The sequence below is a fragment of the Solanum verrucosum genome, unplaced genomic scaffold (genome assembly GCF_900185275.1).
Source record: "Solanum verrucosum unplaced genomic scaffold, falcon-dt-bn FXZP01000103.1, whole genome shotgun sequence".
Taxonomy (NCBI): domain Eukaryota; kingdom Viridiplantae; phylum Streptophyta; class Magnoliopsida; order Solanales; family Solanaceae; genus Solanum; species Solanum verrucosum.
Genome location: NW_026020048.1, coordinates 9,323,704 through 9,338,850, shown reverse-complemented (window position 1 = coordinate 9,338,850; position 15,147 = coordinate 9,323,704). Strand labels below are relative to the sequence as shown.

The following is a 15,147-nucleotide window of genomic DNA, read 5'->3' as shown; positions in this document are numbered from 1 at the left end:
ACTCAAGATCTCTATTTAAAAATTAATTACTACTCCACCGTAACTCGAATTGATTCTACTTCTACCTTATAACGGTCTGTTGACAGGGACATATTATCTACCATTCCTAATTATAAAAGGTTCCTCTGCGAAGCAATATATGCTTGCAAATTTGCCGTTTTGCTACTTTTGTTTTTCTTTCTGGATCGAATTTTAGTGAAAAAAATTCCCAATTCAGAAGAAAGCTATTCTGGTTTGGATTCTTTATAATATTGGGAAGTGAAGTTGTTTGTTTCTCTTCTTCGTTCTATATATGCGATTAAACTTGATCTGCTTTATTCCAAGTAAGCGAAGTTTCCTACTTTTAACTTAAGTTTGTCTTTTTCTTGTGATAGGAGAATTTTTGGGCGATACAATCCCTTTCCTTGGATATATTTTTTTATGTGAATTTAGTTACTCAATAATTTAGTAAAATACACCTTCATAAGTAAGCAAGTTGCCTACTTACTCCTTAGTTTCATTTTACTTATTCCTATATTTCTCTATTGAATAACTATATAACGTAATTTAGTAAAATATATCTCTAATAAAAGTTTTTGCTTGTGCCCACTAAACATGGGTAAAGTAGAATGAAAAGGAGTACATGTTGCTTGTTACTCTCTCTCTATTTCATATTAAAGTGGTTTTTTTTGTATTTTTTGTCATTGCTCAAAATAAATATTTAATTTATTTTTATATTTGTCATTTTCTTTAATTAAGACAGAAAAAAATAATAGTAAAAGATATACTAGTAATTTAAATTATGTCCTTAAATGATACATAACTACTTTGTTATTTTTAACTTTTTAAAATAATTTTTAAACTTGTCCAAACACCTTTAAAAGCTAAAAATAAATTAAAAAATAATTTTAACCAACTTTAAAATCAATCTAAACAGGCTGAGGCCTAAGCCATCCAAATGGGCTCACATTCTTTTTCTTTAGTCTTTACGAAGGAATTTCACTTTAAATAGTGGCAGCCTTAAACTGTGAAGTGAGCATTAAGAAGGCACAGAATTCGATAAATTACAAACTTTCATAAATGTCATCAAAGAATAAATATATGCGTAATCTCTACGAAAGCTTCAACAGTACTTCAAGTCTTTTCTTTTCCAAATAATGCCCCTTGAGTTACACCTCAATTAATACATCCAGGTAGGAGGCAAAATTGCAGTTTAACCAGGCAAAACCAGAATCTTAAGAACATGTCTTCAAATCAAGTACTAAGACTAAGTCCAATTCAACTCAATTTCAGTCAGTACCACACCCTGGTCTCCTTAAATCAGGTAAGCCCCTTTTAATTGTCGATTATTTCATCTAAAAACTTTAATTGAGAGAGAACATCCGTTCATCAAATTTGTTGAAATAATACAGGAAGATCAAGATCAACGACAGGCTGCGTTAGAGTACGTTCTTAATGTGATTGTTTACTCCTCTGTTATCCGTAAGTTTCTATACACAAAAATCATGTGTGAAATTGATGTTACTCTATGAAATTAACAATTCTGATTTGAATTAATTCTCTTTTTTTTTTCTTATCAGTGGTGTTGCTGATGGTTGCGGCGTTGTTAATTAAATTACTTGGAGTTTGTGATGGCGAAATGGCAAGAAATGATGATACTATAAGAAGAGAAACAGACAGATTGATATCGAAAGCAAGTGCTTCTTTGACATACGGAACATGTGATGAAGATGATTTGGAATCGGGAAATTGCAGTCGTTCTAGTTCCTCAGAGGATCTGTATGATGAAAATATTTGCATAGTTTGCTATGACAATAAACGAAATTGCTTCTTTATTCCTTGTGGCCATTGTGCTACTTGTCACTCATGTGCTAAGAGGTAATGTATACGGAACATTTAAGTTATATGCATCGTCAGTATAAAAACTTATACGGGAATTGATTTTGTTGATATGCAGGATTACAGAAGAAGAAAACAAGAATTGCCCAATTTGTCGAAGAGTAATTCGGAGAGTTAGAAGAGTGCTTCTTGCATAAACTCAGTATTTCCCTTATGTAACTGATGCAATTGACTCTTTCTAATTCGACAATGGTATTATTAGTATAGTACTTCTTAATTTTTACTGCAAGTTGCTGACTTGCAATTTGACAGGAGCAGGTGAAATATGATGTAACATAACATGTTTGTTTATGTGTACTTATTGGTACTAATTACTTGGGTCCCTTTTTGAAGGCTTAAGTCATCTCCGACCATCTGAAGTTGTTCGCATAATTCACTTAGACACTTTAATTTATTCTTGTGTCAATTGAACATCTTATTTGTTCAAAAGTCATTTCTATTAGACACAAAATGATGACATGACAAAAAACGTATGGTTTACTTTTTTGGAGCGTGTTGAGCTATTAAAAAATGTTATAGAATGTATATAGACTTAAATCTAGTAATATACATAGCTATATTTAGGTAGCAGATTTATAGGAATCACTGCAGATTCATAGGAATCAATCTTAATTTCTTTCCTTAGTTAGCACCTAATGTATTGTATTTATTCACTGCTAAACTACTGCAATAAAACAAGAGATTTTCCATTAATTTACATGGTATCAGAGCCTATTGGCTCGTGTCGTTTTGGCTGTGTTACGGAAGAGTTTGGATTTCTAATCCACTGATTTAGAGTGGTCAGTCTGCGTACTGCCACCACAGAAGGAGGTGGAGTATATTTTCCGGCCAAACCAGTCTTCTCTATCATCTGGGTGTGAAGCCAGTGGCAATCACACACTGCTCATACAGTTCGCCTATTCATCACACACCAGCACGTGAAGGTGCATGTTCTGGTGTTAAAACACGATTCAAAAAGTCTGTTCTTCACTTCCAGGTTTGTTTCTGTTCTGCGACATTGAATCTGGTCTGTGATTTGTGGTTCCGTGGCTGCTAGCTCCTACTTCAGTTCAGATAATTGGTGTTGTGTGGATAAACTGCTGGTTCAAGATTTCTTTTTTTTCTGAACTACTTATTTGGGTATTTTATTGTTCACTGCTTGCTGAGTCTACTGGTCAAGTAGTCAATTTCTTTATTCTGCGTCGACAATTGGTTTCTTGGTTGATAAAATCATTTGACTCTGTTCATCTGTGTTTGTGGGGTCACAAACTGACGTACATGCTTCTAGTTATACTTGCTGTTGATAAGTTCATATGCTACTAAAATATTTGGAGAAAATGACTGAAATTGTGACTCCTACATCTTCGGATAAAGGAATTTTGGTTTCAGCAGAAGAGTTTGCAAAATTCTCGCAATATCAAAACTTACAAAAGAAATCTGTTCCGGTTACTACCCTTGTTGAGTCAGGAAAAGCATGTCTTATATCCTCTTCGAATAAATGGGTGATCGATTCAGGTGCCACAGATCACATGACAGGTAATCCTAATATATACTCTAGCTTTCGATCACATGGAGCACTCTCTCCTGTGACGGTTGCTGATGGTTCGCTCTGTAAGATTATAGGATCTGGGATTGTAAAACCAACATCCTCTATTACCTTGTCATCTGTATTAGGTCTACCAAAGTTAGCCTTTAATTTGATGTCTGTTAGCAAGCTTACTAGGGACCTAAACTGTTATATCTCGTTCTTTCCTGATCATTGTTTGTTTCGTGATCTGAAGACAAATAAAGTTATTGGAAAAGGACATGTATCTGATAATCTCTACATTCTTGATGAATATTGGGAGCCTCGATTTGCTGCCTTCTCTAGTGTCATGTCTCCATTCGAGGCACATTGTAAATTGGGACATCCTTCTTTGCCTACGTTGAAGAAACTTTGTCCTCAATTTCAGAATATTTCTTCAGTGGATTGTGAGTCATGTCTATTTGCCAAACACCATCGTAGCTCAACAAATCCAAGGGTTAATAAGCGGGTGGAGTCGATGTTTGAGTTAGTTCATTCTGATGTTTGGGGACCATGTCCTGTTGTTTCTAAAACTGGATATAAGTATTTTGTCACATTTGTGGATGATTTCTCTCGAATGACTTGGATTTATTTTATGAAGAGTCGTTCTGAAGTGTTTACTCACTTTTGTGCCTTTTGTGCGGAGGTCAAAACTCAATTCAATACTTCGTTGCGTATTCTGAGGAGTGATAATGCTAAAGAATATATGTCAGAATTGTTCCAATCCTACATGAGACAACACGGTATTCTCCATCAAACTTCATGTGTTGATACACCCTCTCAAAATGGAGTTGCCGAGAGAAAGAATAGGCATCTGCTTGAGACAGCTCGAGCACTTTTGTTCCAAATGAAGGTCCCTAAACAATTTTGGGCTGATGCAGTCTCCACAGCTTGTTTCTTGATTAATCGCATGCCATCGACTGTTCTTGTTGGTAATGTGCCTTACAGTGTTCTTTTTCCAAACAAGCCACTATTTCCAGTGGAGCCTAAGGTGTTTGGAAGCACATGTTATGTTCGAGATGTTCGGCCATCTGTTACCAAGTTGGACCCTAAAGCATTGAAGTGTGTTTTCTTGGGTTATTCTCGCCTTCAGAAGGGGTATCGATGCTATTCTACCGAGCTTGGTAAATATTTGGTGTCAAATGATGTGGTATTTTCAGAGACGACACCATTCTTCTATGCACCTCCCAGTTCGACAACTCAGGGGGAGGAAGATGAGTGGTTAGTCTATCAAGTTACTCGTGATGTGACAAAACAATTAGATGATGTCCTTCATTCTCTTAGTTCCCCTATTGAACACAATTTGACTACTGGGCCCACATCTTCTACTCCGGTAAGACCACCAATTGTTCAAGTTTATTCGAGAAGACGAGAGATCGATGATACATGTTCTGCACCAGCTCCTTTGTTATCAAATCTTTCTTCACCCGATCCTTCAGATGATCTTGATCTCCCTATTGCTCTTCGCAAAGGTAAAAGGACTTGTCAATCGACGTATTCCATTGCTAATTTTGTTTCTTATGACCGCTTATCCTCTACGTCAAGGTCCTTGGTTGCTTCTTTAGAATCTATCTCTGTACCCATAACAATGAAGGAAGCTTTGACTCATCCTGGATGGTATGATGCGATGCTTGAGGAAATACATGCCTTAGAGGAAAATCACACATGGGATTTGGTGGATTTACCTAGTGGGAAGAAACCAGTGGGATGTAAGTGGGTGTTCACAGTTAAAGTAAATCCAGATGGTTCTGTGGCAAGACTTAAGGCCAGGCTTGTGGCTAAAGGGTATGCTCAGACCTATGGGGTGGATTATTCAGACACTTTCTCTCCAGTTGCCAAACTTACTTCCGTCCGCTTGTTCATATCTCTAGCTGCTTCTGAGAATTGGCCTTTACATCAGTTGGATATCAAAAATGCATTCCTTCATGGTGATCTTCAAGAGGAAGTATATATGGAGCAACCACCTGGTTTTGTTGCTCAGGGGGAGTATGGGAGAGTGTGTTATTTGAAAAAGTCTTTGTATGGCTTGAAACAGAGTCCGCGAGCTTGGTTTGGGAAGTTCAGCGAGGTAGTCCTGGAGTTTGGGATGAAGATGAGCAAATGTGATCACTCAGTCTTTTACCGACAATCAGCAGTTGGCACTATCTTACTGGTTGTGTATGTCGATGACATTGTCATCACAGGAAGTGATTATGCGGGGATCTCTTCCCTCAAATCTTTCCTGCATACTAGGTTTCATACGAAAGACTTGGGTCAGTTGAAATACTTTTTGGGTATAGAGGTGAATAGAAACAAGAAGGGAATTTTGTTGTCTCAGAGAAAGTATATTCTTGATCTTCTTGCAGACACTGGAAAGTTAGCAGCTAAACCTTGCAGTACTCCAATGGTTCCCAATGTGCAGCTTATGAAAGATGACGGCGACCTCTTTGATGATCCCGAGAGATATAGGAGGTTAGTTGGGAAGTTAAACTACCTCAGTGTGACTCGTCCAGACATTGCTTTTGCAGTAAGTGTTGTCAGCCAGTTTATGTCCTCGCCTACAATCAAACATTGGGCAGCTTTGGAGCAGATTTTATGTTACTTGAAAGGAGCCCCTGGACTTGGGATATTGTATAGCAATCATGGTCATACTCGTGTTGAGTGTTTTGCAGATGCTGACTATGCCGGATCCAAAATTGACAGGAGATCGACTACAGGCTATTGTGTCTTTGTTGGAGGGAACCTAGTTTCATGGAGAAGTAAGAAGCAAAGTGTTGTATCTCGATCTAGTGCAGAATCTGAGTATAGAGTTATGTCACAGTCTACGTGTGAGATTATGTGGATACATCATCTTCTAACTGAAATTGGGTTGGAACATCATACACCAGCAAAACTTTGGTGTGATAATCAAGCTGCCTTGCATATTGCCTCAAATCCGGTGTATCATGAAAGAACTAAACATATTGAGGTTGATTGTCATTTTATTCGTGAGAAGATTCAGGAAAACTTGATTTCCACTGGCTACGTGAAGACAGGAGAGCAAGTAGCTGATTTACTCACTAAGGCATTGAATGGAACTCGAGTTGATTATCTTTGTAACAAGCTGGGCATGATCAATATATATGCTCCAGCTTGAGGGGGAGTGTTATAGAATGTATATAGACTTAAATCTAGTAATATACATAGCTATATTTAGGTAGCAGATTTATAGGAATCACTGCAGATTCATAGGAATCAATCTTAATTTCTTTCCTTAGTTAGCACCTAATGTATTGTATTTATTCACTGCTAAACTACTGCAATAAAACAAGAGATTTTCCATTAATTTACAAAAAATAATATATATTTTTTCCTCTTAACCTATGCACCTAAATTAATAAAAAAGAAAAAAAAATTAACAAAAAAACAGGAGCAGCCGTCTTCTTCCCCATCCCTACATCTATTATTCCACCATTTTCATCATTTTTCTTACCCACATGCGCACACCACACCCCACCCCCTCCATCTCTCTCTTTCTCACACCCTCTGCCATTCTTCTTCTTATTTTTCTTTTTCTTTATGTTAATTTACGTCTCAAATATCTCGATGAAGCTCAATTTATTACATGAAAAAAATATGAATTGATTTTTTTTGGCAAAAGTTTGTTATTATTTGTTCCAATTCTAGTAAGTAGTTACTAATGGATAGGTGATGAAGACAATGAGTAAAAGATTTTCATGCTATCAAAATGAAAGAGAATAAATATTTAGCTTGAGTGGATAGCAATGGTGTATTTTGTACTGCCGATGCCAATGAAAGAGCAGAAAGAGGTAGAGCAATGGTTTGTTGGCATCGCCGGTGCCGACACCGGCTCCGGTGGAAGGGAAAAACAGAATTTATATTTGCCATTGTTGATTTAGAAGATTAGAAGGAAAAAAAAAGGAGAGTAGTGTTCTGATAGGTAGCAGGGAAGAACTTGGGTGGTTGGTAACAGTGGTAACTATTAAAGTTTTTTTTTTTTTTTTTAATCTAAACGATTTGTCATTATTAATCTATGGTAAAGAGTAGAAAATAAAAAAGAGAAAGAGCCGGTGGGGGCTGGTCATGGGTAGCAGGGGAAAGGTTTGGTGGGGTGGGGGAATTGTGCATGGATTACAAAAATTTTATTTTATTTTTTATTATTTAAAATATTTTTCTTCACTCATATTGAATTATATTTTGAAATAATTTTTTTGGATTCAATTGACACATGTCATTATTTAATTCGTCATAGTGTCATGTCATAGCGAGTGTATCTCACACACTTAATATTTTGGTTGATTATCCAAAAAATGTCAAATAGGTATCAATTCAAAGTACTAGAGGTATTCAATAGGTACAATATTTAGTTGAGGTGTTCAAGTGAAATATGAGAATAACTTTAAGGGACTGTGTATGACTTAAGCCTTTTTGAGAAAGCTATATAGATGGTAGTAAAATGGGAAAAAGTAATTCCCACAACGTAACAAGGGGCACGGTTCGTTATTGAAAATTTCGAGTAAGAAATTCCAGTTTTTCGTTTTTAAAAAGTATTAAGTATATCATTATCATATTAAATTGATTTGTTATAGTTCAGTATTTGATTTTGATATTTTGCGGACAACAAATTCGTAAGAGTAGTTTGTTTAAGGTAATGCTGAATGGTCAGAATTTGATCAGAAATTTTAAAAAATTATAATATCTTTTTTATTTTAAAATAAATTGATCTTTTTTCATTTTTAATTAAAAGGTATTAAAGTTAAAAGGGTAAAAATGTTCAAAAACATAAAAATAACATATGTAAAATACAATTCTGGCTAAATTTTCTGGCCAAAAGGATTTTTCCGTTTGTTAAATATCAACTTGTAATAACGTACTAATAGATAATTATGATTTTAGCTTTTCAAAAATACTCAAATATTTAAAAGAAAATATAATTAGTTCCTTTCATTAATTAGCTACCTAAAATTGACATTTGCATCAAGATTAAGTAGTTAACGATCAATTAATTTTGCACTAATACTAATTTACAAATTTATTAGTACTATATTAATACATATAAATTGTATCTATAGTTATATATTTTTTGATATAGTATTTGTCATTTATGAAATAAATATTTATAAATATAGAACACTAAAAAAATTAAATAAATACCGAAGAATGAAGATCATATTATTGAAATCGTGATATTAAAAGTTGGGCAAATTACATAAATCACATACTTTTAAGGCAAAATTAAAATTTATCTCTTTAAAGTTTATAATTACAGAAATCCCTCAAACGGATACAATAATATAAGTGTTGATACATTAATATGATGCGCGAGATACATTAATCATTAAGTAAGATTCATTACATTTTATATATGGTACACTAATCTGATGTACATTTTATACATGATACACTAATTTGATGTACATTTTATACATGATACACTAATTTGATGCGCGATATACAATAATCTGATGCGCGAAAATGAGGGATTTTGGAGATTTGTAAAACTAATAGGGGATAATGGTAATAAGTAAACTAAAAGGTGGGATTTCTATAATTTTTCCTTAAAAGTTTTCGATATCTAGTATACTATGCCTCCCCTTCCCACAACACACTACATTTGTTCTATTGAAATGTTGAACTTGTCTTTATTGGCATACAAACTGTCAATGTGGGCCTGAATGTTGGCTATTTAAGCCCGTAATGATTTTTAATCTTATGGGCCTTTGACACTCTTTAACCCAAATATTACTGGGAAAAAAATTCCAATTTAAAGATGAAGATTTTACCTAAACAGTCAACATCAACTAATAATATGCATATAGGCATAACCAAAATAAAATCAGTAAATTATCCATCTAAAAATCTAGGCATAACTTAATCAATCAAATAAAGACACTGCTATATAGTAGTGATTTATATAGCATAAATACTTTTTATCTCTTATTTGTAGGCCTAAAAATAGGTATAACTTAGCCAATTAGGTAAACTCCTTCCTTTCTCTTTAACTTTCCGTCTCTCTAGCCAATTGTCCCTTTCTTTTATTTCTTTTTTAAATGCAAATAAATGTATAATAATTTATAAAAATACATGAAGCAAATGGTTACCGCATATTTTGTCTACATTTTATTGAAGTTATCACTAAAAATATATATTTGAACCGAATGTAAAATACTTTTTATTAAATTACAAATTTATTATATTTATGTATACATGAACTATGTATATATATCACAAAATCACCTCCATTAAATTGAACGTATACATACACTTATTGCATACATCAACAACATTTCAGAAGTATTTTTAAAAGTATATCACAAAATTGTCTATATCTAAAACTGACTTACTCGATGTAATATGTATGTACTAGACTGTATACATTCTTGTCATATGTATACATAAATAAAGACAATTATATTAGCATCGATTTACTACCATATGTGTATCCAAAAAGTTTATCTAGTTTTACTATATAATATGTATATCTATTAATTCACAAAAAATTGAATCTAATTTTTTTAGGATGAAAAAGGAAATGTTTGTGGCCTATTAACTTTTGGGCGAAAACGTTAATATGACTATTTGATGCCAATTTCTAAATATTGAACTACAACATGCCAAATTGGATTCTTAGTTGGTAAGCAGTGCCTAATTGTCTTGTTGATACTTTTAAAAATTTTATTCTTCACATTAGTGACTAATTCTAAATTATTTCTCAAATTCATTAAAGATTATATATACACCAACTAATATAGTATCATAATAAAAGATTATATATACACCAACTAATACAGTAGTATTATAATAAAATATATAATTTATTTACCACGGTAAATAAGTAAAAGTGAACATAGGTGGAATATTTGAAACTTTATAGAGCATGTTGTTGAAGTTTCAATTGAGAAGTTAAACATCCCACGAGAAGAAAGCTGCCGACCAAGCATTTGTCTGTACTGATCTAAAAGTAGATAGAAATGCTTTAGCACGCATCGATACAAAAGAGTAAAAAAGAGAATAAAGAGAGATGCTCACATACACTTTAACTCAGTGGTACGTGTTAACTAGTGGATTATCAACGTTCATTTCAACCTTTAATAATATCTTAGTTACTCTGGTTAAGCCAAACTTCTCTGCATCTCATAAATTTCACAAGATATCTGTCATCTCCACCAACAACAAGTACTATTAGATATTCCCTCTGTCCCAATTTATGTGACTTACTTTCCTTTTTAGTCAGTCCCAAAAAGACTGACACATTTCCATATTAAATAACAATTTAACTATGAAATATCTATTTTACCCTTAATAAAATGATTTACAGCCACACAAATTTCTATTATTTATTTTGGACCACAAGTTTTAAAAGTTTTCCTTTCTTTCTTAAACTCCGTGTCGAGTCAAACTATCTCACATAAAATGGGACGGAGGGAGTATATAACTCAATGTCCTACTTACCTACCATCTCCCACCAACAACAAGTACTACTAGATAACTCGATCCACCAAGATAGGATAGATGGAAAGAATCACCAAGTATTTTTTTAGTCTCCACTGAGTTTTTGAATCCAAGACCTCAAAGTTCTCAATCATTTCCCTAACCACTAAGCCACACACTTGGCTGCCATTTAAAGAATAATTTTTCTTTCAACAACTTTTGAATTTAAGATCACAATTTTAAAAAAAAATATATAATCTTAATTTAAAACCGCAAAATTCAAAAATTTATTATTTTTATAAATTTCATGTCTAAGTAAAATCAGGAAAGTGAGGAAAAATACCTTTCAGTGGTAGCCGCCACCAAATTAGAATAGTATTGAAGAAGCAAGCATGATTCGTACGTGAAGCGTAGTGATAAAAGAATATATATCGATGGACCATTGACACTTTTTACATAGTTTATTTCATACTCCCTCCATTTACTTTTATTTATTCAAAAATAAATTTTTCCTTTTTCTTTACTACTTTTAATATATCAAGAAAATATTTTTTAAAAAATCATATTTTACTCTTAACATTTTATCTTACAAATCATTTTTCTAAGTTTAATAGTACTAAACATCAATTAATATATATGAGTATTATAGTAAAATACTCATTTCAATTAGTATAATTTTTAAAAAGATTTACAAAGTTCAAAATAGACAAGTAAAAATAAATAGATGAAATATATATAATTACGTTAGCTGAATTAGGATTCTTCTTTAATGGTAGAGCCACTGTTTGTATATTACCCACAAAAGAGGGGCTAAGCTAAGCTATGCCTAAGAGCCCCTTTGAATCAACTTAAGTAGCTTTTAAATAATTTCAAGTGTTGAAATTTCATTTATATTAAATAAAAACAATTTATTTGTAAAAGCAAAACAGTTGTTAAATTAAAATCCCCAACTTATTGTTTTTGAATTAAAAGCAGTGCACTCTAAATTTTATCAAATACTCCAAAAAAGATGAAAAGAAGTTAATTAGAAGCAATTTTTATCCCATCCAAGCATATGCTGCGTCCTGCGGGCTGTATAAATGGGTTATCTTGTGAAATAATATATCATATGTAGGCAAGTAATTAGCATCTATAACAAAATAAAAAAATACACCGTAACAAAGAAAAAAAGTGGAGTAACTCGCTAGTGGGATAAGAGGCTTTGTTTTCATGTGTCTTTAAAACTCTCCCTCCACCCCATATTATATCTTTTTTTGGTTTTCCACGATGCCTGACTAAGTTCATATTGTGCATTGTAGTCAGCACTCTTAATGGAATTTTCTCCGTAACTAGAAGTTGAAATTTATGATTAAAAGTGAAGCAGTTTCATCACTCCATAATATTCCTAATAGACACACAAATGCTCAAGTAGCCAGCCAGCTGAAAGGACAAATAGTTTATGCAACAATTTAATCCTTTTTTTCTTTTAAATCTTGTCACCGCGTGCAAAAGATTCAGGCACTATTTGTGGGGGAAAGAAGTCTTGAATATTGTACAGATAAATTTCTTAACATCCTTAAATAAATCCAGATAATTGAAAATAATCATACGAAAAAGCAAAAAAATAAAGAAGAATAACTTTAACCTCATTTAGGTAGTGAAATGCAGAGGTGCTGTGTCATAGTGTGGACATGATAGTGGCTTATGGTTGTGAAAAGCAGCATGGACAAGCACTAGCTACAAATTAGAATCACGATGTAAATGCTGCAGTGCTTTTCATGCCTTTGCACTACAGTTGACAATTGTTTCTTCAATTCTTTAGCAAAATACTCGGTGTTGGTGCGCCAGAAAATGACCATTTATGTTTGAGAGTAGGTTTAAAAGAGTTCCTTAAATAATCATTCAATAATTTTAGTTCCGTCAAATATTTACTAAACTTTATAAGAAAACAAAATTGATATAAACTTCAAAGGGAATTACGTCAACCAGTAAAATATTGAACAACAAAAAAACTACACTAAACACTAAAAGATGCTAACTTTTTTTTTTTTTTTGAAGAAATTACACTTTAAAAAGTTGCATACTCTAGAAATAAATAAAAAATAACACAAATTACAAAAATCATACTTCTAAATGTGAGTTTCCAAAAATTCTTTCAAAAGTTTTTTACTGACACTAAAAGTGTTACTCCTTCCGTATCAATTTATGCCAAAAGTGTTTAAACTATCAGGATCAAACATTTTATTATGACCATCAATTTGGATATCTATTCAACTTTAAAAAGATAAAATTTATATATTTAAAAGTTATACGAAAAATATTACTTACTACAAGTCAAACTAATTAACTAATAATTTAAAATATTAATAAAGATAAAAATAATTTAATCTTAAAAGAAGAAGACTCGAATAATAACAACTTCCTAGTAAGACGGAGAGAGCGGTTTTTAGCAAAACTTAAACGACCAAATTCCTTAATAGTACATACATAAAAGTAGTATTTTAAACATATCCTCAAACGTGAAGGAACACTTTTGTCATTTTCTCGTTGGCGAGCACTTCAATTTGTTCGTAATCTCTTTTATTGTGCTCAGAGAATCTTAAATAAAAACAATTTACAACGTGAAACCCAATTCTTTTTTAATCTTAAATTAAACAGGGCACTGCAATATTTAAAAAAAAAAGAGAAAAAAGAAAAGTCTGATGGGTGAATGTGGGATTTTTGTCGCGTAACGGATGCTGAGAAGCTTGAGCAGCCACGATAGTGACACACGCTTGCCTTATTGCGGCACACAACGGCACTTCGCGACGCCAGACTCGGCTTCCCCGTAGTTTCCTTTCTTGTCCATACCTACTCAAAACTCATCTATTTATGCTATCTTTATTAATGACACGTTAATTTCTTGTTTAGGCAAATCAAATCCAGTTTGGACTTTTGGAATGAGACAGCACATATTATTGGAGGATGATGAAGACAACAATACTATGTTGCATTTAAAGAGTGGGGGAGAATGTATCCTATTTGCCTCTGCCTAAAAAAGTACTCCTATGTCCTTAATTACTTGATCACTTTTCTATTTATAGTTATTCCTAATTACTTGTCCATTTTGACAAATTAAGAAAGGACAATTTTTTTTTACCTATTATACTCTCAATTAAATGACTAATTACTTTGAAAAATGCAGAACTTTTCATCCACTCCATAATTAATAGGGGTAAAATGGTAAACTCACTATGTCATTAATTGATTTCTTAATAGGTGTGCCAATTCAAAAGTGGACAAGTAATTAGGGACAGAGGGAGTACAATCAGTCTATCGTTACGCGAGTTCAAACATTTTAAGTTTATAAATTTTAAGTAATATATTCTTTTTGATTTACTAAATTTTAACTATAATAAATGTATAGTTTATACTAAGCTTAGACTAATATGAAGAAATCAGCGAGTAATATTTTTGTTTTTACTAAGAATTTGCGCCTTGATTTCATATGGTTTTCACTAACTATACTAATAGGTAGATTGAAATTGTTAAATTATATACTTGGATATAAATTAATTTTTATACGCTAAACATACTTATACTAGATTTATCTTGATACTGTAGAGATGTGTCATGTAACACCATAATCTTGATGAGAGTAACTTCAATATAATCTTGCATCATGCTTCTTCTTTTTTCGTGGACAAATAAAATGGCTTATTCCGAAGGTAGATGAACGGATTTCAGCAATAAGGTTCTCTTTTGTAAACCCCTAATCTATTTTTTTTTGGTAACTAACCATTCATTTAATTAATTACCAAGAGCAACACTACAAAATAATAGCAGAGCAAACACTGCTAGTTATCCAAATTCAAAACTATCTACTACTAAGTAACTACAATATCAACAAAAACATCATGCCAAATGCCCAAATCCACTAGCATTTCATAACATGATATGCAAGGAAAATTTAAACCAAAAAAAATGACCAGCACAATCTTAGAGAAAACATCAAAACTATATATTTGTCAATTGTCATGAGGAAATATAACATAGATTGAGTAAGAATAATTTTATATTAAGTTGCTTTTATTAATTATAATACTCTAAATTTTAATAAGACTATTAGAATTCAAGTAATTTGAGAAGTGATTACTTAGTTATAAGGATAAAACTGGAAAAAAATACTAACATTCTTTTACTAATTTTTTTATTAAAATAGACGAGTAAAATAAATGATACTTTATCTTCTTTTTTTTAATTATCATGATTTCCTTTTTAAAAGTTAAACGATAAATTTTGATTAATATGTTGGTTTGCAACCTGACTACTGAACAGATGAATTGCGACGGAGAGAG

At 32.4% G+C, this 15,147-nt stretch overlaps 2 protein-coding genes across 3 annotated transcripts in view; one reads left to right on the top strand and one right to left on the bottom strand.

Moving 5' to 3' along the window:
* The window catches only part of LOC125822871 (lysine-rich arabinogalactan protein 18-like), a 217,815-nt gene that overhangs the window by 194,367 nt on the left and 8,301 nt on the right, over nucleotides 1-15,147 (bottom strand). The gene's annotated exons all lie outside the window — the stretch shown is intronic.
* On the top strand, nucleotides 1,036-2,130 carry LOC125822874 (E3 ubiquitin-protein ligase APD4-like). The gene is made up of 4 exons (XM_049502342.1): nucleotides 1,036-1,303; nucleotides 1,392-1,461; nucleotides 1,560-1,857; nucleotides 1,937-2,130. Exons 1-4 carry the CDS (start codon nucleotides 1,223-1,225, stop codon nucleotides 2,013-2,015), a joined length of 528 nt encoding a protein of 175 aa, XP_049358299.1. The 5' UTR covers nucleotides 1,036-1,222; the 3' UTR covers nucleotides 2,016-2,130.